Below are 22,596 nucleotides of genomic sequence, written 5' to 3' on the forward strand. Positions count from 1 at the left end.
GGATGGTAGATGGTAGTAGCCTAGTGGGTAACACACTTGCCTATGAACCAGAAGACTACAGAGTCACAGGTTCAAATCCCACTTACTACCATTGTGTCCCTGAGCAAGACACTTAACCCTAAGTTGCTCCAGGGGGACTGTCCCCTGTAACTATTCATTGTAAGTCGCTCTGGATAAGATGGATAATAAATGCCATAAATGTAAATGGAAGGTCTCCCTCTTACACCAACACACTACTAGCTACACTCCTGCACGCTCGAATGCTCGAATGAGAATTGCTGGTGTCGTCCTCTTGTAAGTCGCTTTAGATAAAAGCATATGATATATATGATATTTTCTTTTATATATAATATTATGTATGATTACATATGAAGTAATGATGACCATGTGGTGTGTAGTGAGTGCTGGACGGTGAGAATAACGTTATACAGTATACAGATATTGCACAGTATTCAATGCTGATTAATATTGCCCACACGTCAGTGATTGGTCTGGCTCCACACCCGCTTTCCTGGGAATTAGGAATCAGACGCAGTTCCCATATTTAAAACCAGGCTAAAAAGCTGCTTCTAGCCTTTAATAACACTCGCCTCACCGTTAGTAACCCTGTAGTAGTTGGTGTCGCTGGAAATTTATCACTCGCTCTTCTCTTTTCTCCATCCTTCACCATCTTCTTTACTGTGGATGGTATATCGTGCCTGTGAGCGGTCACGTGACCTGGCCGACCTCCACGGAGTGTCCTGTTTGAGCCCATCTGACAGTCACCTGCTGGGACTCGAACACACTACCTGGACGCCGCTTCATTATACACTAGTGGACAGCAGTAACCTTCGTATTCCACCACTTCCTGGATGGAACCCAGTTCTGACCAGAGGAGTCCAGGTTCCTCTCGAGCTTTTCTTCTCGCCAGTCACCTCTGGCTTGGCCACCTGGGGACTTGAGCACCGTTCTGTTTGCTTTGTGACAAGATTCACTGTAACAAGATTGATTGATAGGTTCTAAATAAAATCAGACACGTTTATTGGCAAGTAAGTGATGTATCAAATTATATTATTAAAATTACATTCCGTAAATTTGAAAACCATTTTAAATTTGAACCGTAGCGACACATTAAACGTCCCATTCCACGTTCAGTACTTCCCGTGTGTTTAATTACAAAAGAAGCTCTGTACAGCAGAGTTATTAATACAGTATTTAAATGACAACAATCAAGATCCATTACTAAACCTAATCGAACAGCGCGGGGTCAGCAGTTGTAGGGAATAAAAAAAAAAAAAAAAAAAATCAACATAGTGGACTGGCAACAATAATTCAATTATAATAATAATCTGACCCGAAAAAATGCTCTTCTGATCGCTGGACGTCCACAGGTCTTTCCAAAAGCTGCAGGACACGCAGCGCCCGTTCGGACGCAGAATTATTGCCGCTTTCGCTTTTGAAAACGTTGTGTTGTGCCGTTTGTCCCCTTTTGATTAGTCCACTGAGCTTCAATTCGTTAAAATTCGGGGACCGCGCAGTCTACCTCGTTATTATATTATCAGAATATCTTAAAAATTTAATAATAGTAATAATAATAGAAAAAAAAAAAAAAAAAAAACAAACAACATGCGCCCCGTCTCTGACCCCGTACCCAGAGTTCAACTCTGATCAACAAGGTAAAATCACATTTATACAGTTTTACATTCAGGGTCAAAATCAGAAATATGTACATCAGTCTCATAAGACAGAAAACTGGAGGCGCAGAGACCAGAAGCAGAGGGACGGCGAGGGGACGGCTGTAGTCACTTACAGACCCCCAGCGCGCCTTTTAAAGTCACCCAGATGTAAAGAAGTGACGAACGGGACGGCCACAATGCCATTTACCGTACATCCACAATATTTCATAATAAAAACAATCCCAACAGGAGCGGCGGTGGCGCGGTGACGAGGCAGCGGTAGTAAATAGAGGACGGTGACGTTGTGTCTGTTGTCTCATTCCGCCTAGGCGTCGTCCAAGGTGACCACTCGCAGCTCGGTCAGGCTGGTGGCAGCGCCGCCGCCCGGCTGCTGACCGACCACCATCTGCCAGGGGGGGGAAAGAGAGACCGGGAACGAGTCAGAAACGTCACCACAACGCCCGTCCCGCGCCACTGGTCAAGGTCAGAGGTCACGCGCAATAGAACCTTTGACCTCTTACTGGCTGGCTCGAAATTGATGAGGAACAGACATTCCACCGACACAGACTCTGCTGGACATCTTCACCAGGGTGGTAGTGGCCTAGCGGGTAACACACTCGCCTATGACCCAGACAACCCAGGTTCAAATCCCACTTACTACCATCGTGTCCCTGAGCAGGACACTTAACCCTGAGTGTCTCCATGGGGGGACTGTCCCTGTAACCACTGACTAAGTCGTTGTGGATAAGGGCGTCTGATTAAAGCCGTAAATGCCCCAGAAGAGCTGGGAGAAGTGTTGGTTTTGTTACACCAGCCCGGATCGTCCTACGTCGCTGGAAGAGCTGATATAAAATTCCAGATGTTCCGGTATGGGCCGATTCTTTCATCTAGATGTTCGCCAAGTCTGTTCAGAAAGGTGATGGGGGAACATTTCCGGCTACATCTGAAAGTTAATCTTATATACTTTTTTTTAAATCTGTAAACATTTTTTTTTTCTCTAGGTCTCGTGATGTGATCTTTATACACTGTCAACCTAATAAAAACATTAATAAAACGTTTCAGTGTCAAATCGGAAAACTTTATTAATACCGAAGGAAATGGCTTCTGCTACAACTGCACAGAGGGAAAGACATTTTTTTGATACTGAGTGTGCAGTAATGGCTCGAGCAGCACTGCACACTATGGAAGAGTTCAGAGTTAAGAGTCGATACGTTATTGCACAGAAGAACAGCAGCAGAAGGATCATATTGCAGTGAGTGTACGGTAGAGAGTAGTGCTGCACAATTAATCTAATCGCAATCGTAATCGCGATGTCAGTCTGTGCGATTACATGAACGCAAAAACCTGCGATTTAAATGATTAGTACATGGATTGGATCGGCAACATATCCGATCCATTCTCTCAAAGTTTGCGAGCTGACTGAAGTCTCACTTCAGTCGGATGTGACGTGTTTGGTCACATGACTTTCGATTCGGAGACATTTGGTTAGACGCCGCATGACGCGCTGCATCGTACGTCAACGTCGCCGCCATATTGCGATAGGCTCTGCTGTGGCGTGAAGCATATACATGTCTATATACATGTCACTCTTGTGCTGCTTGGGGCTGTACAAACCGCTGTACGCTCCAAACCAGATCCTGGGGGATTACATTTCATAGGTAAGGCTGGACAATTGTTTTGAATATATTTGGCCATTAGAAAATCCCGTTTTATAAGTCTTAACCTTAGCTAAGCTAGGCTAAGCTAGCGAAGCTATGCATTCCTGTGTTCAAGTCAGCCTCCAAACAACGTTTTGGCTAAACGTAGGCATTAACTATTTAGACTGTTCTTAGCTGTTTAGTTAACTTTTCTCAAACTTTGAAGGTTTCCTAAAGAAATTCACCTCAGTTTACAAATCTTAACCTTAGCTAAGCTAGCAAAGCTATGCATCCCTGTGTTCAAGTCAGCCTCCAAACAACGTTTTTGGTTAAACATAAGAACTATAATACGGGATTTTATAATGGCCAAATATAATCAGAACAGTTGTTTAGCCTTACCAGGGTTTGTCGTTCGACAGTAATGTAAAAAGAGTTTTTTGTGATTTATTTAATTTAGTAGAATATTGTATTTTGAAAGCACTGGGCATTTCAAGTTGTTATATGTAGTTTGTATGTTTCACTTTGAAATTAAACATTTCACTATTAGTAATTTGTATGCGACTTTTCATTGATATACAAGCAAGTGTCCTTTATCATATCGCCATCGCAATATTGATCTCAATAATCGCAATACGTCTTTTTCCCCCCAAATCGTGCAGCCCTAGTAGAGAGCGAGACAGACAGCGAGACAGAGAGGGGCGAGTTAAAACACACGTTTTAAACTTGTTAAAAGTCGTCTGCTCCTCCACAGCGCCGTGTAGAAGCTGATCAGCATTTCCAATAACAGACTGCAGCTTTCCCAGCAACACATTTATTATAGAAAAAGCCAACAGTAAACAGAGTCGTCAGATGAAGGGGGATCATACCGAGTGCAGCGGAACGGGGATCTGCAGGGTTCCGGGTCCGGCCAAAACATCTGAGGAACCGAACCTGGAGACACACACACACACATTACAATACACACACACTTTACTATACAGACCTGACACACACACACACACACACACACGCACCTGCATCCTGGCCCTGTGGGTGCCCCGCAGCTTTGCCGTTGGCGGGTGAGGGCAGCGCGTTCAGCACGGTGAGGCCATCTGGCAGCGCTGAAGTGGGCGTGGCATACATGACCGCGTGCGTGCTGGGATACATCACATGACCAGGCCCCGAAGAAGGCACAGAGGTGACCACACTGGAGAGATGAGTCACTGCGGGGGGACAGACAGACGCACAAGTCCGACACTTTTACATCACGTCTGTTAAAAAAATGTAAAATGAATAACTCTGGGTCAGAAGCAGTGAAAACTGCACTTAAACACGCTGTTGGATGAGACCCTTTGTGAGCAGTGTGTGTGTGTGTGTGTGTGTGGTAACACACACTGACCCACAAACACATAATAAAATCCCGGATTCCTTACATAGTGGTTTTACCCGAAAAATCCAAACTTCTAACATCATTTCTAGTGCAGTGGACTTTATGTTAACTCTTTGTTCACCAGGCCTGGTTATTCTGGAGCTGACGAATTTTCCGACATAATGATAGTTCCTGAACGAGCAAACATGTTCAAATGCATACAAAATGTTTTTTCGGAATCAGAAAACTTTATTAATCCTGATTTCTTTTTTTTGTAAACCATTATCCAGAGCGACTTACAATCAGTAGTTACAGGGACAGTCCCCCTCTGGAGACACTCAGGGTTAAGTGTCTTGCTCAGGGACACAATGGTAGTAAGTGGGGTTTGAACCTGGGTCTTCTGGTTCATAGGCGAGTGTGTTACCCACTAGGCTACTACCACCCATACTTTGACTGTACATTTCCATTAAAGGTCATTTTGGCTTTAAACATATAAACCCTCCACCGGTTGTGTTTCAATCCGTGCTAAAAACTACGTTTTGCAGTTCATTAATGACCGTGCTGAGGTCGAGGTCCCGAACGGAATCCACGAGCACGTCCCCGACCCAACTTCGGGCCTCTGAATCCAGTCCTAGCTCCACGTAACACCTGGCAATGTGCCGCTTGAGGCTCACGGAGGAGCCACAGACGTTCTTGTCCGCCCGAAGGAAGTGCTCCAGAGCGTCATGCATTGAGGGCCACTTGAGTGTCACTGAATCTGCAGAGGTCTTCTCCAGCTCGGTTAGTCTGCACATGTTGTAGCACCAGTGACCCATCAGAAAGTGACAGACAGGATCAGTTCCGCCCAGAGTGAAAAATCGGTCCAAATGCTGCTTGAGGATGTGGTTGGTTTTGGTTTTGCCAAGCTGGTCATCAAATTGGAAGTTGAGGGCGGTGAGAATAGCAAACTGCTTGTGACAATCAGGGTTGAGACTCTTCTTCATCAGCACAGACTCAGCTTCATCACGGCCATCAACGGCACAGGACTTCTTTTTGTCCGGCTCCTCCGTTATGTTGTGCATGTCTATGTAGGTCCGAGCCAAACGGCACATGTAGTCAGGGTCTTCGCCAAACGTCGCCTTATAGCGCTGGAGGCAGCGCAACGCCATCTCGACCGAAGCGGGACGACCACAACGCAAAACGTCACACTGGAAGAGGAGCGATTGTAGGTCTACATCTTCATCCTTTTTGGAGCCTGTAATAATCCGCACCGTATTGGCCCGGGGTTCCTCGTCGTCGTGAACCTCGTTCTTGTAGTCCGGCTGCTCTGCGGCGTCGCTGCCTGTAATAATCCGCTCCGTATCGGTCCGGGGTTCCTCGTCATCGTGAACCTCGTTCTTGTAGTCCGGCTGCTCTGCGGCGTCGCTGCCTGTAATAATCCGCTCCGTATCGGTCCGGGGTTCCTCATCGTCGTGAACCTCGTTCTTGTAGTTCTTGTGGATGCCTTTAATAATCTGCACCGTTTCGGCCCACGTCCTGGATTCTTCGTGGTGAACCTCGTTCTTGAAGTCCGGCTGCTCTGCGGCGTCGCTGCCTGTAATAATCCGCTCCGTATCGGTCCGGGGTTCCTCATCGTCGTGAACCTCGTTCTTGTAGTCCGGCTGCTCTGCGGCGTCGCTGCCTGTAATAATCCGCTCCGTATCGGTCCGGGGTTCCTCATCGTCGTGAACCTCGTTCTTGTAGTTCTTGTGGATGCCTTTAATAATCTGCACCGTTTCGGCCCACGTCCTGGATTCTTCGTGGTGAACCTCGTTCTTGAAGTCCGGCTGCTCTGCGGCGTCGCTGCATGTAATAATCCGCACCGTCCTGGCCGCTTTGTCGTGGACCGGTGCTGCACCTCCAACCTCTGCCGTTTTGCTGCTTGTACTACTACATTGCAGTTGCAGCGTACGTGTCTGGGACTCTTCGTGTTGAACCTCTGCCGGCGGTAACTCTCGTCTTCTCGACATTTTCTTGTACCCGTAGTAACCAGCCAATCCGCTAAGAGCTGTGGCACCAACACAAACCAGCCCTTTGTACCCGATTGTACCAGGCTTCTTCATGTAATTCAGTAACCGTACTGCCACGTGATACATCTTTAAAGAAGATTTAGGACGTTCAGCATTTCTTATAAATACCCTCTTATACTTCTTTGACAAAAATTGATAATGCTGACTATTAGTATTAAAGAGGAAAAATTCTTGCCGTCAGAACCGCGTCCAGAACCACCTTTGGTCGCAGAAGATGATCTTCTGAGAGGGGGCCAAGCTTGTAGGAATACTGTTCACAGAGATGGGAGCATATCGAGGGTTTAAAATGTATAAGCCCTGGGAGGGAATTTCATCAGGGTTTAACAAATGGAGATTCATATTTCGGGGCAGTGGTGGCCTAGCGGATATGGAAGCAGCACCGAAGCAGGCACTGGCTCTGGAACCAGAAGGTTGCTGGTTCAAATCCAATCATGTCTGCCCACTGCTCACCAAGGGTGATGGTTAAAAGCAGACAAACATTTCTCCTCCTTGAACAGTCACCTTATCGTGGTGGAGGAGCTTGAGAGCCCTAATGATCCTAGGAGCTGTGTTGTCTGGGGCACTTGGTGCCCCTGGTAGGGTCTCCCATGACAAATTGGTCTTAGGTAAAGGGCGAGACAAAGAACAGTTCAGAAGACCTTTCATGGAAAAAACAACAAAGAGCCAGTGTACATGGCCCTGAAGGTTACCGGGATCCCACCCTGGAGCCAGGCCTGGGGTTGGGGCCCGTGAGCGCCCATACAACTGTGGACCCACCACCTGCAGGGGGAACATGAAGGGTCCGGTGCAATGTTGATTGGGTGGCAGACCGAGGCGTACTCAGCTCGACACATGGCACTGGCTCTGGAACCCAAGTCCTTGAGAGAGGTTGGACACTCTACTTTGCAGGAGTTGCTCCAGGTGAGATGCGGAGGACTGGGGTTGGCTTCTTGTTAACCCCAAGACTCTCAGCCTGTTTGTTGGGGTTTACCCCAGGGGGAGGAGAGGGTAGCTTCCCTGCGCCTTCGGGTCGGTGAATGTTTGCACTTATGCACCAAATAGCAGCTCAGAGTCCCTGGGACGAGTGCTAGATAGTGCTCCGACTGGGGACTCCATTGTCCTGCTGGGGGACTCACATGGGCAATGACAACATGACCTGGAGGGGCATGATTGGGAGGAATGGACCGCAAGATCTGAACAAGTGGTGTTTCATTATTGGACTTCTGTGCAAGCCACAGTTTGGCCATAACGAACACCATGTTCAAACATAAGGATGCCCATCGGTACACTTGGTACCAGGGCAGCCTAGGTCGATGCAGGTCGATGATTGACTTTGTAGTTGTATCATCTGACCTGCGACCATGTGTTTTGGACACTCGGGTGAAGAGAGAAGTGGAGCTGTCAACTGATCACCACCATTTACTTTCTCCATTGAATTTTATGACAATCTTCAATCGAGATCGTATAATCTGGATCTGCCATTGTTGCAGGATGGCAACTCATCAGCCCCTAATTGGACTCCTCCCCCTTCTCGCAATGATTGGTGGCCTGAAGCAGGGCAGAGGACACAACATGGTGGCTGTTTGGGACAGTGTGAGGGACAGTGGTGAGTGGCAGGAGCAAAAAAAAAAAAAAAAAAATGGACCTGCCAGCTCCTGAGTCTTTTCCTTCTTTCTCGGTCTTCCTAGCTTTTTCTCGCTTTTCTCCTTTTTCTTAAATTTTTGTTTTCTCTGTAACATTGGTACCTTTTTTACATACAATATTCACATGAAACTGCAATAATAATTTACTGGTGTTAATAAATTAGAAACGGTTCATTCTTTAACCTCTGATTGTGCCACGCCTCTTTCTGCCAGGTAACATCAGGTTGGAGTGGGTTTTAATACAGTGCTTTTGTGTGTATAGAGAGAGTTTTTATTCCATTCTCCACAGTTTTACAACAGTACAGGCCAAAAGTTTGGACACCTTCTCATTCAACGTGTTTTCTTTATGTTCATGACCATTTACGTTGGTAGATTCTCACTGAAGGCATCAAAACTATGAATGTTCACATGTGGAGTTCTGTACTTAACAAAAAAAGGTGAAATAAGTGAAAACATGTTTTATATTCTAGTTTCTTTGCTCTGATTCCTGCTTTGCACACTCTTGGCATTCTCTCGATGAGCTTCAAGAGGTCGTCACCTGAAATGCTTCTCCAACAGTCTTGAAGGAGTTCCCAGAGGTGTCCAGCTCACCCCAAACCATCTGGATTGGGTTCAGGTCCGGTGACTGTGGAGGCCAGGTCTCCACTTTTTGTTAAATACATAACTCCACATGTGAACATTCATAGTTTTGATGTCTTCAGTGAGAATCTACCAATGTAAATGGTCATGAAAATAAAGAAAACATGTTGAATGAGAAGGTGTCCAAACTTTTGGCCTGTACTGTACGTGTGTGTATTACTGTTTACAGTACAGGCCACACCAGGTTCCTGCAGATACTGTGACTCACGTTCAGACCAGCATTCAGACCAACATGAACCAGATTTACAGATGATTACTGTGCTCAGTAATCGGCAGAGTTGAGCGATGGCCACTAGAGGGCACTGAACCACTGAAACATGAGGGTTGCCGTAGTTACCGGTGGAGCTGCAGGCCACGTGGTTGCTGGATGGGATGGAGCCACCACCGCTCTGCTGAGGAGCTGCCTGGACCTGCAGCTGCAGCGGAATCGCGCCGCCTGGTGGAGAGACGTGGGATTGGGCATGTTAACATGACAAGACTACAAAACCAGCACCACCACACACTTCAGAGAGAAAAGAAACAGGCTGAACCTCGAAGCTCCATCTAAACATCTGGTAGAAGAGGCTTTTCCTGAACGGACTCGTTCCCCCTTGCACCCCGACTCTGAACTCTGAGCACGTCCTGGGTGGTTAGAAATTACCATATAAAACCATACAAAAGTAACGAGAGTGGCCGACCGTGTCGACAACCGCAGGGGACTTTGTGACGTCTGCTTGTCTCTTGCTCGTTACTGCAAGGCCATGATTTACATCAAGATTACTACCCAGTAGGTTTGTACTAATTTGTGACACTAATCCAGAATGACTTACAATCAGTAGTTACAGGGACAGTCCCCCCCCGGGAGACATTCAGGGTTAAGTGTCTTGCTCAGGGACACGATGGCAGTAAGTGGGGTTTGAACCTGGGACTTCTGGTTCATAGGCGAGTGTCCTTCCATCCAGGCTACTACCACCCTGTTTCAGTTACCACTTCCACATAATTTTAACCCCCTACAGTCATTTCTTCTTTCTATTTTCGTAAAATCCCAAAGACGCTGATGATCGGCAGCTTGGGAAAAGCGAAAGACCTGATCTTCAGCACAGAATGTGGACAAAACGCCTCCTGGATCCTGACTCAACCTGAACATTCAGCAATATGAATATGAAACTTCGGAAAGTTTTTACAATCAGAAAAGATCAACAATGTGAAGACAGACAGACAGACAGACAGACAGAGAGCGAGCGAGCGAGCGAGACGGACCGACAGACAGACAGACAGAGAGCGAGCGAGCGAGCGAGCGAGCCAGACCGACAGACAGACAGAGAGCGAGCGAGCGAGTGAGCGAGCGAGACGGACCGACAGCCAGCCAGACAGACAGCCAGACAGAGAGCGAGCGAGCGACGGACCGACAGACAGACAGACAGCCATACAGACAGCCAGACAGAGAGCGAGCGAGCGACGGACCGACAGACAGACAGACAGCCATACAGACAGCCAGACAGAGAGCGAGCGAGCGACGGACCGACAGACAGACAGACAGAGAGCGAGCGAGCGAGCCGGACCGACAGACAGACAGACAGAGAGCGAGCGAGCGAGCGAGCCAGACCGACAGACAGACAGAGAGCGAGCGAGCGAGCGAGCGAGCGAGCGAGACGGACCGACAGCCAGCCAGACAGACAGCCAGACAGAGAGCGAGCGACGGACCGACAGACAGACAGATAGAGAGCGAGCGAGCGAGCGAGACGGACCGACAGCCAGCCAGACAGACAGACAGAGAGCGAGCGAGCGAGCGAGACGGACCGACAGCCAGCCAGACAGACAGCCATACAGACAGCCAGACAGAGAGCGAGCGAGCGACGGACCGACAGACAGACAGACAGCCATACAGACAGCCAGACAGAGAGCGAGCGAGCGACGGACCGACAGACAGACAGACAGACAGAGAGCGAGCGAGCGAGCGAGCCGGACCGACAGACAGACAGACAGAGAGCGAGCGAGCGAGCGAGCCAGACCGACAGACAGACAGAGAGCGAGCGAGCGAGCGAGCGAGACGGACCGACAGCCAGCCAGACAGACAGCCAGACAGAGAGCGAGCGACGGACCGACAGACAGACAGATAGAGAGCGAGCGAGCGAGCGAGACGGACCGACAGCCAGCCAGACAGACAGACAGACAGAGAGCGAGCGAGCGACGGACCAACAGACAGACAGATAGAGAGCGAGCGAGCGAGACGGACCGACAGACAGACAGACAGACAGAGAGCGAGCGAGCGAGCCGGACCGACAGACAGACAGAGAGCGAGCGAGCGAGCGAGCCGGACCGACAGACAGACAGAGAGCGAGCGAGCGAGACGGACCGACAGCCAGACAGACAGACAGACAGACAGACAGACAGACAGAGAGCGAGCGAGCGACGGACCGACAGACAGATAGAGAGCGAGTGAGACGGACCGACAGATTGACAGACAGAGAGCGAGCGAGCGAGCCCGACAGACAGACAGACAGCGTGAGACAGCTGGACAGACAGGCAGACGGATGGACAGACTGTCTGACCTGTGAGAGAGACAGTGGCGGGCAGGCGTAACAGTGTGTGCCCTGTGGTGTGTGTTCGACAGCCGCGCCAGTCGCCACGGCGACGGGCGTTTGAGGCGCCGCCGTCTGGACGGCCAGAGAGCGCGTGGTGTGCGCGGCACGAGGAAGAGCAGAGCCTGAGACACACAAAGCAGCCGGTATAAACTAGAGCGGTGATGCATGCGTTGTGGTTCTGTAAAACACACACATACACAAACACACGTACTGAAGCCTGCAGGACACGGCACGGAGCGGCAGCAGTGACGGGATCATTCGGTTTTTCTACAGACGTCTCCAGCAGAACGTGCCACTACACGACCACAACACAACCGAGCAGGAATGCACAGCAGGACGGACTAATCTTCTCCATCCGAGTCACGTCTCCAGGGGTGAAGACCCACCGGAATATTCTACCACAACTACGGAACCGGTTCCTTCCAGTTCTCATAACAATACAGACAAATTCATGATCCTGTAGGCACTGGTTCCACAAAACGGGCAACAAGTAAATCCGATCTTAGTTGAACAGTAGCCGACATGTGAACCCGTTTAATCGGAACCAATCGGCAGACGGGAGGTGATCAGGAGACCCCGATATCGATTCGCTCAGTTCCTGTAATAGAGGCGAGGCTGCTTTTACCTTCCCAAGCGTCCCATAACGTACAGGACGGCGGTTTTTAAACAACCAGACGACAAATTGTTCATTTCATCCGCACGACTTCAGTAAAACGAGAAGCTGAGACTGAGTCGAGAATAAAGTCTTACAACTGGAGCTCGCTATAAGACTTAAAAACCGAGACACGCATGCGATAACGTCACTTGTCCGTACGTGATTATGTTGCCAACGGAAACGCTTCCCATTCACTTTAAAAAAGGCGTCATCATACGCCGCCAATCTGAGTTGTGGGTCTGTGGCTTTGCGGTAAAAAAATATGAAAGTTATAAAAAAATAAATCAATCTGCGCAATATTACCAAAGACCACGTGTTGGCTGATGGGTGGGGTTTATTGCGGGTTACGTAGCTACGTTGCGGTGTTGCTGATCCCGTGATCCATGCACAGCCGACACGGCCACCAGACCGCTCGACCGAGGAAGGACTCCGCCACTTCGGTGGGGAGTTGATGACATCGGGGAGAAATACCTGTCCAGGAGGGGGCGCCGCTGCCAACCAGGGCCGCACCTGAGGAGGAGGCGGACGGAGGGGGCGAGGACGAGGGAGGGGTGGAGCCACCAACTGGTACACCGGTGAAGCCTGGCTTCGTCATTTCCTGAAAGAGAGGGGAAAAGAGCCCATAATACCGGAACAGTTCCTCCACGTTAAACCACGCGAAGGTCATTGGAACTAAAACTGACCATCAGAAATGATTAAAAATACAATCATACATTCACGACTTCCCAGCAACCTGCTTTTTCCTTCAGGAGAGTTTAAGTGGAGATTTTCCTTGTGTGTGTAGAAAGGGTCAAAGTGCATGGGCGTCGACTGTAGCGCCTATTAAATCCCGTTAAGGCATAAACATTACTGAGTCCTTCATTCATAAGAAACACGCCCGAAACATTACTTATTCTATGCAACAGGCCATGCCCCCTTTAAGCCAATCATAACCATTTTCATTCAGTTCCTGAGGCATGAGCCTGATTATATGGCAGTGGTGGCCTAGCGGGTAAAGGAAGTGGACTTGTAACTGAATGGTTGCGGGGTTCGAATCCCGAACGATCCAGGTTACTCTCGATTGCTCGATTCTTCTCGACTGTTGCCAGCATGTGAGATTCCTGAGACCTCAGACAGGAATACAGTGGCCTCATGCTTACAGAGGAGTTTGGAGTGGAGTTGGGTGGTGTTGAGGTACTTTTTAATGTGCTTTCTTTGCGTATCTAGTCAGTCCCTCCAGGAACTCACGATGTTGAAAATTCGGCCAATCAGCGCAACTGTCGATTTTAAACTATCGCCACACTTCCTAACCGTAATGAGCTTTACTTTCGTGTTACCGAACATGCTGCTCATTTGGTGGTGGTAAACTATTGTTGCGTGTCCCTTACTGGGCTTACCGGGTAGGGGTGTCATTGCGGTCCAGAAAACAATCGATTATAATTAAAATTATGTGGCTTGGGGATTTTCTGGTGGCGGCATGAAAATTCTTTAAAAAGTTGCACTGGTAGTGACTGTGGATGCCTGATCTGAGAACAGCGCTGGTCTGTGTAGTAGTTTCACGCTGCGCCGTGCATATTTTTGCGGGTGAATGTCACTTCAAAACCCAGACACAAAGCAGGAATGGAAAAATCTGCTATAGGTATTCTCCAATGAGGAGAAAAAACCGTCTGTGTTCAGTCCGTGCTCGCCTTACGCCACGGACATCTGAGCCAGGCATTTCCCTGCCGCTTGAGGCTTTGGGTTGTAATGGGTTTGGGTCGTGTTGTGGAGGAAACTCCGGTGAAGCATGCAGAGAAAGGAGGCCCGCTAGGAAGAAAGTCTCACGCTGCTGCTGGGGTTTCCATCACGCTCTCTATTTATTATGCTTTCAGCACGTCAGTTCTGCCACTCCCAGGTAGATGTCAGTAACAGCATGTTACCAAATGATACTGTGTTTATCAAATACAAAACAAAATAAAGGGACCACAGGAGCTTGTACCAGTCTGCTTGACATATCCGTGAAGTGCTCCATATTTTTGGTGTTCCACAAGGTTCAGTCTTAGGTCTGTTGCTAATTTCTTTATACATTTTATTTCATTCATACACATGGTTTTAACTTTCCCTGCTGTGCTGACGACACACAGTTGTATTTATCAGCAATGCCAGATGAGAGTCAGCAGCTGAACCGAATAGAGAATTGTCTGAAGGACATTAGACAATTGGGAGCTCACCAACGTTCTTCTGTTAAACCCTGATAAGACAGAAGCTCTTGTTCTTGGGTCTCAAGCAGCCAGGCATAAGCTGGTTGACTACATAATAACTCTGGATAGCTTTTCTATCCAGTACTGAAGTAAAAGATCTAGGTGTCCTCATTGATGCAGGTCTCTCATTCGAATTGCTGTAGATAATATCACTAGGATAGCATTCTTTCACCAGAAATATTACATAGATAAGAAATATGATCTCAATGCACGATGTACAAAAAGCTATATTGCAAACTCAGCTATATTGCAAAAAACTCAGCTATATTGTGCACTGAGCAAAGCACCATCCCCACACACTGCTCCCGGGCGCCTGTCATGGTGCCCACTGCTCACTCAGGGTGATGGTTAAAATCACTTCACTTAAGATCAATACCTGGTCGTGCTAATGAAATAGCTTAGCCGCAAAATGAAGAGATGAAATTATCATACGTTATGGGACATCATATTTCTTATTATTAATCATACAGAGGGTAAAATGATACAAATACGATCATCATCATCATACATACGGAAACAGACAGACACACACAGACTGACACACAAAGTCAGGAGGTTCAGTATGTGAGCTACTACCAGCCAACAGTTCCTTCGCAGTTGGGACTCGCAGTAACCTACCAGGGTGTGGGCACCCACCGTGAGAAGCTTTATTAGTGAAACACACGCTTCTCCTCATACTTATCTCCTCTTATCTTATACGGCACATTACACAAAAAAAAAAGATGGTGGAAAACGACTGGCGTTCATCGACCAGCAGAGAACGGAAAAAAAGCAGAGGAAGCCTTACAGTTCCTAAAGCACTCTCTCTCTCTCGAGGAGAAGGGAGGAAAAGCCGCGGTAGCCGGAGAGGAATGCGCCGGTTTCTCTGCCAGGAGCGCGGCAGCGAGAGGGGAAAAGATCTATATAAGGCAAACCGCCGCCACCGCGCAGTCACGTTCATCAATGGCCGGTTATTTCTGCACGCGGACACGCCAACCAGGATCCGGCACGCGCACACACATTCCACCACGGAAATCGCGTCCAACGTCCCGTCACTCAAACCAAAGCAGACAGCGGAGTTGCTGACCTTGGGGTCGGCGGAGCCGTCGGCCTCGGCGACCTGGTAGGTGAGGTCCGTCTCCTCGAAGCCGGTGGCGCTCATGCGCTGGTCGGTGGACGGGTCGTGGCGCGGCGGCGAGTCCGGGGAGTTCAGGCACGTCTGGATCAGCGCCTTGCCCGTCTCGCTGGTGATCATGGGCTGCAGCTTGCGCGTGGCGAACGTGTAGACGTGGCCCGTCTCGCTGGCCACCAGCAGCAGCACCTGCGTGCCGGTCAGGGTGGAGAGCTCGTACGCCTGGAGGGACCAGAGGAGCGAGACCTTCGTCACTGTTAGCAAACCGGGGGGACATACGCGAAATACAGCAAACGCGCGAGGAGACCACACAGGCCAGAAAGAGACCTTCCAGTCCCAGCAGGAGAACCGGATTGGCCCTCCGGGTCTCCGTACATCCCACCAACACACACTCCCTTTATTACAGGTGGAATAGACTATCCAACACGTCGTGATGTCTTCAGTTGAGGAACATCGCAGTTCTGTGTTGGAGGGGAAACCTGTCCGGTACTTCCGTACAAAAAAATTCAGTGGACGTTTTTTTTTCCATGTATAAGGCACAACCAACGAAGTGACCCGCGCTCACACACTCTCCACACACTTGGACACCAGCAGGGACGGTGAGTGTCCCTGGGTGGAGAACAGCCGTTGGCATGGAAAGGGTGGAACTGCAAGGGGACAAAGACGAGGGCGCGACGGAATGACACAAACCATCCGGATCAGAGCTTCACCAACACGGACGATAAAGAAACACACAATGGACGACACCACCACCACAACAATACGTGCGATATTCTAGATACGGCCATGAGGAACCAGTAAAACGTGTACAGAACCTTCCATCCCAGAAAGTCCAGCGAAAGTGACGTGATTGTGAAACACTGCAGTACGGTGACGCGGTGAAACGTGTCCTCTGTATTTAACCGTCACCCTCGGTGAGCAGTGGGCACCAAGACAGGCGCCCAGGGAGCAGCGTGTGGGGATGGGACCTTCATCAACGGGACCTCAGTGGCACCTTGGTGGTTTGGGATCCGAACCCACAACCTTCTGATTACGGGGCCACTTCCTTACCAGTCTAGGCCACCGCCGCCTTCGGGAATTTAACCCCCATTCTTGGGTTACAACTTTGCTTCTTTACCGGCTACTGGCCAAAAATATCAAATCAAATGTAAAACCAACAAATAAGATGTTCGTAAAGCCAGCCAACAGGGATGCAGGTGACAGTGTTTCTCTGGTGGGGTGACGGGACTTTGGTGAGTCACTGTGTGCTGTGACAATCGCTTTCAGATCACAGCCATCTGTGAAGTCATCTGTGATTGGCTGTTCAGGGCGCTGGGTTCATCTAAAGCAGCTCGGATGGAGGAAACGAGAGAAGTCCAACTGGTGTCCACAGCTTTTAATTAGAACAAGAAACCAGGTTTTAGGTTTCCTGCAGAAGCACCACACTCAGACTCGTCCAGAATGCCATGTCCTCATGACCACAAAGACCAGAAGCCAGTCGGCCCACACCAGTACACTCATTCACACGCCTCCTCACCACTGGGATCCCACTTCTAATCAAACCATCAGCAGATCAAAAAGGAGAACAAGAAGCACAACCAAATTCCCCAAAACTGATTTATTCACAATCTGCATTACACAGAAACAGAAGAAAAATGTTATTTATCCAGCGCATCACATGATGTGTGATGTGGGCCAGTGGCGACCTAGCGGTTAAGGAAGCGGCCCCGTAAATCAGAAGGTTGCCGGTTCGAATCCTGAACCGCCGAGGTGCCTCTGAGCAAAGCACCGTCCCCACACACTGCTCCCCGGGCACCTGTCATGGCTGCCCACTGCTCACTCAGGGTGATGGTTAAATGCAGAGGACACGTTTCACTGTGTGCACCGTGTGCTGTGCTGCTTGGTATCACAATGATAATCATCTGTTCCCTCACTGAGGTGACGAGCGCAGCGTTGATTTGACGTCATCCGAACACGTCTGCGCTCACCTCACACCACGAACGGCCTTAACTCTCATCTCACTGACGGACTTGAAAGAATCATGTGAAGTCACGTAGAAAAATGTGTGGGATCGTAATCCAATCATGAGACCAGCAGAGGTTCACACCTCTAGCGACCAAGAATGTCCAGATCTTCTTCATCTGTCTGAATTGAAACACCACCAGGTTTCGTAGCCTGGGTGACGACCAGCTTTGGAGTAAAACCCCGAGTGGAGCAACTTCCACTCAGGGCTGATCAGAACCTAGAGAGATTTCGAACCTTCTACAAAATACACCTTCACAGCCAGGCCAGGTTCTCATGGTCCACAGAGCACCCGGCAGCGGCACTTCGGTATATTCCATCACTGGGGCAGTGGTGGCCCAGAAGGTTGCCGGTTTGAATCCCACACACTGCTCACCAAGGGTGACTGTTAAACACAGAGAAGCAAATTTCCTTTGGGAGTGGGGGAAAAAAAAAAAAAACAAAACCCCACCCTGATCACCTCGAATCGGCGTTACAGGCGACATTGTTGAGGACAGGACCAGAAAAAGCTTTTCTGTTTATTCACACCAGCACGACACCCAATCTTCACTCGAAGACCACCTAAACCAGGGGATTTTAACGTGGGTCCTTCACCACAAATAACCAACCGACCAACAACAGGCCAGAAAAACATGTGACGGGCCACCAAGATCGACCCGGTCCGTCCTCTGGTGGTCCAAATCGACATGTATTCTGTACGTAATGTATTCTGTACGATGATCTCGTGATGTTCTGCATCAGGGCCACTGCAGACCGCAGCCGCTGTTTTTTTTTTTATAAAGTGACCCGCACCTCCAGCAGCCGAGCAGGAAACGGCGCGCAACTTCAACGTTGCGTCAGCTGCACGGGAGCGGCCGCTCGGGTCCAAACGAACAAATACGGGTTCAAGAGCGCAGTTTAAAGCGCAACAGACCAGATAAGAAAACAGCAAAACGGTTTCCCAAAATAGCAGAGTACTAAATGTAGTTTTTTTTTTAATGAAAAAGGAGAAAATCTGCTGTATACACACGTACTGCTCAAAAACAAAGGGAACCCTTCAACATCACCTGTAACCCCAAGACAATCACACTTCTGTAAAACCAAACTGTCCACTTAGGAAGCAACAGCGACAGTAAATTTCTCATGCTCAGGTAGTGCAGCTCATCCAGGATGGAACAATGTGAGCTGTGGCAAGAAGGTTTGCTGTGTAGGTCTGCGTAGTGTCCCGAGCATGGAGGTGCTACCAGGAGACAAGCCAAGCCAGTCAATCAGGAGATGTGGAGGAGGCCGTAGGAGAGCAACAACCCAGCAGCAGGACTCACCGCTACATCAGCCATGTGCAAGGAGGAACATGAGGAGCACCACCAGAACCCTGCAAAATGATCTCCAGTAGGGCAGAAATGTTCATGTCAACACCATGCAGCACGTTTGGTAGTTGCCACTAAGATTGGCAAATTCGGCACTGGTGAATCTTCACAGATGAAAGCAGGTTCACACAGGGGCAGTGGTGGCCTAGCAGTTAAGCTCCCGGGCGCCTGTCATGGCTGCCCACTGCTCACTCAGGGTGATGGGTTAAATGCAGAGGACATATTTCACTGTGTGCACCGTGTGCTGTGCTGCTGTGTATCACATGTGACATTCACTTTACTTTATTATTATTACACTGAGCATGTGACCGGTGTCCGGAGACGCCGTGGAGAACGTTCTGCTGCCTGCAACATCCTCCAGCATGTCCAGTTTGGAGGTGGGTCAGTAATGGTGTGGGATGGCCTTTCTTTTGGGGGGCCGGACAGCCCTTCATCTGCTCACCAGAGGCAGCCGGACTGCCATTAGGTACCGAGATGAGATCCTCAGACCCCTTGTGAGACCATATGCTGGTGCGATTGATGCTATGGATTGGCCCACCCATTCCCCAGACCTAAATGGGGTGGTAGTAGCCTAGTGGGGTAGCACCTATGAACCCGAAGATCGAGGTTCAAACCCCACTTACTAGTGTGTCCCTGAGCAAGACACTCACACCCTGAGTGTCTCCAGGGGGGGGACTGTCCCTGTAACTACTGACTGCAAGTCAATTTGGATAAGGGCGACTGGTAAATACTGTAAATGTAAAATGTAAATCCAACTGAGCACATCTAGGACAACATGTCTCACTCCATCCGGCAACACCACAGACTTTATGCTTTAGTCCAGGTTTGGGAGGAGATCCCTCAGAAGACCATCTGCCACCTCATCAGGAGCATGTCCAGGCATTGTATGGAGGTCATACAAGCATGTGGAGACCACACACACACTACTGAGCCTCATTTTGACTTGTTTTGAGGACATTACATCAGAGTTGGATCAGCCTGTAGTGTGTTTTACTTTAATTTTTGAGTGTGACTACAAATCTAGACCTATGTGAGTTGATAAATTTGATTCACATTGATGTGTTTTTGGTGTGATTTTTGTTATCAGCACAGTCAACTATGTAAAGAACAAAGTATTTAATAAGAATATTTAATTCATTCAGATGTAGGACGTCTTATTTTTGTGTTCCCTATAGTTTTTGAGCAGTGTCTGTTACAGTAGAGTAGGAGAAAAAAAAAAAAAAAAAAACCACACACACACACAAAAAAAAGTTGCACACGGTTGCACCGTAAGCGGAGTTCTGCAGGATAATCCAGGTAAACCGAGGGAGCTTCAGCCCGGGGCCGGAGGGGCCCAACGGAGTGAACGGTCGTCCGGCCTCTCTGGTTATCTCGTGGTGGTCACCTGGCCTTCCGGTCCACCGCCCCAGAAACCAGAGGACCGCACCGAACCTGACCAACATCTCCAATCTGGCAGTGGGGCCTAGCGGTTAAGGAGGCGGCCCCGTAATCAGAAGGTTGCCGGTTCGAATCCCGACCCGCCAAATTGAGCCCCCGCAGTGGGGACGGAGCAAAGCACACACTGCACCCCGGGCGCCTGTCATGGTGCCCACTGCTCACCAAGGGTGATGGGTTAAATGCAGAGGACAAATTTCACTGTGTGCACCGTGTGCTGTGCATCACAAGTGACAATCACTTCACTTTAAAACTGTAAAACCAACAATCACCAGGGTACGACGCGAGGTGACAACGTGGCTCCAGTTTAAACAGAGGACAGAGATAAAACATTTTAGCTCCTCGCTCAGATGAAAGTGCGACAACTGTCGTTATCGTGAGCCACATACCGCGATAAAACCGATAAAAACTTATCGCGATAAAAAGACAGTAGTAAAGGTGATAGTAAAGGACCTTCTTCATGATGCCCGTCTTCCTCTTGCTGAAAGTGGTGTACCTCCGCAGCTTGTTGTCGATAAACTCCATCTTGATCTTCACCCTGCCGCGGGTCTTCTTGCCGGGTCTGGCCCCGGCCGCCCCGGCCGCCACCCCGCCGGGCGTCACGGCTGCGGGCGCGGAGCCGCCGATCTCCAGGTCGCCCAGCTCCCGCTTCACGCCTCGCCTGGCCGAGAGCAGCGCGTCGTCCTCGTCCACCGACTCCGAATCCGCGTCGGAGCCGCTGGCCGCCGCCGCCGCCCGGCCCGCGTACCCGCCGCCGGGCATCCCGGCCGGCTGCAGGGGCGTCAGTTCCGGCCCGTTTCTGGGTCGTCCGGAGCCCGGCCCGCTCCCCCCCAACATCCCGGTTAAAAAGCGGGCGAGTTCGGGTCAAGACGTCCGGTTCACCGCCGGTCCGCTCCACCCCGGCGAGCCGACATCGGACGCTCCTCTCCGGGATCCCGCCTGCGCGACAAGTGAACAAAGTTTACTGGAGAAGTGACGTTTCCGCCCGCGGATCCCTCCGCGAAGTGTCCCTGCGCCGCGCCAGCTAGTGCCGCCACGAAGCGGCGCGAACGCGGCCCGGACCCCGGCCGTACACCGGACGCGTCCGGACGTTCCGCGTCGCGAACTGTACCGACCGACCGGCGACTCGGTCCGGGTTCTCTCCTCGCCGATCCGCCGCCGTCCTGGCTGCCGCCGGATCTACTTTCCTCCATATAAAGAGAGACAAGATCTCCTTTTATGGTCTCGACTTATTTGGTGAGTCACGGTTCCGCGGTCCGATTGGTCGCCGGGCCGAGGCGCTGATTGGCTGGGAGGAGCGTCACTTTTAAAAACGCGCGTAGATCCCCACAGAGCCTGGATTTACACACTTCTCCTAGTCTGAAGAATAAAACGAGGGCGTCTAACAACCACTGCAATCTTCTAAATCGTGTTTGGCCGAAGATATTACATATATCATTTTTTCTGTGTTGCCACGTTTCGCCGCCAGGTGTCAGAAGAGTTCACCACATGCTTTTACATTTCCAGCATTTACCAGACGCCCTTATCCAGTGCGATTTTCAACCAGTAGTGACAGGGACAGTCCCCCCACTGGAGACACTCAGGGTTAAGTGTCTTGCTCAGGGACACGATGGAAGTAAGTGGGGTTTGAACCTGGGTCTTCTGGTTCATAGGCGAGTGTGTTACCCGCTAGGCTACTACAAACCCACATGTATCTATAAGCGGTGAGAATCACCCGGACAGGTCCCTGCTCAACATTCATTTGTCCCACTTGATGGTGTCCGGGCAGCCTGCTCTTTCTTCATAGCTTGGTCTGTACGTCGTAATGAAGTTTTTTACACCGCTTTATGTGACCAGTGTCATTTATAAAACATACTAAAGTTGTGCGTGCAAACACAAGACGAAAATGACGCACTCTACGTGGGACTGCCGCAGGCTCCGCCCTGTGCACGCCCCCTTCAACCATATAAGGTTAATGCAAACCAGCTCATGAATATATAAGCCATCGATGTAAAGCTGAAAAAACGGCATTACCGAGGGGAAAGGTAAGAAGAGACAGAGAAGAGATTCTGTGGTTGCGGGTGGAGTGGATGGAAAAGGAAAAAAAAAAAGAAAGGCAGCACATGGTGCACACAGTGAAATATGTCATCTGCATTTAACCCATCACCCTGAGTGAGCAGGGGGCAGCCATGACAGGCGCCCGGGGAGCAGTGTGTGGCACCTTGGCGAATCGGGATTAGAACCGGCAACCTTCTGAGTACGGGGCTACATCCTTAACCGCTAGGCCACCACTGCCCCCTGTGAATGTTGGGTGTGTGTCTGTGGATACCCAGGTGTT

At 49.8% G+C, this 22,596-nt stretch overlaps 1 protein-coding gene across 1 annotated transcript; it reads right to left on the minus strand.

The window, feature by feature from the left end:
• Positions 1-1,129: 1,129 nt before the first annotated feature.
• On the minus strand, positions 1,130-21,463 carry LOC114785770 (serum response factor-like). The gene is given in 8 exon segments (XM_028972351.1): positions 1,130-2,061; positions 4,159-4,202; positions 4,205-4,222; positions 4,306-4,494; positions 9,287-9,385; positions 12,640-12,766; positions 15,454-15,720; positions 20,733-21,463. Coding segments are annotated over 8 exon segments (1,209 nt in total). The 5' UTR covers positions 21,117-21,463; the 3' UTR covers positions 1,130-1,980.
• Between the last annotated feature and the right edge of the window lie 1,133 nt (positions 21,464-22,596).

This window comes from Denticeps clupeoides, chromosome 3 (assembly GCF_900700375.1).
Source record: "Denticeps clupeoides chromosome 3, fDenClu1.1, whole genome shotgun sequence".
Classification (NCBI taxonomy): Eukaryota; Metazoa; Chordata; class Actinopteri; order Clupeiformes; family Denticipitidae; genus Denticeps; species Denticeps clupeoides.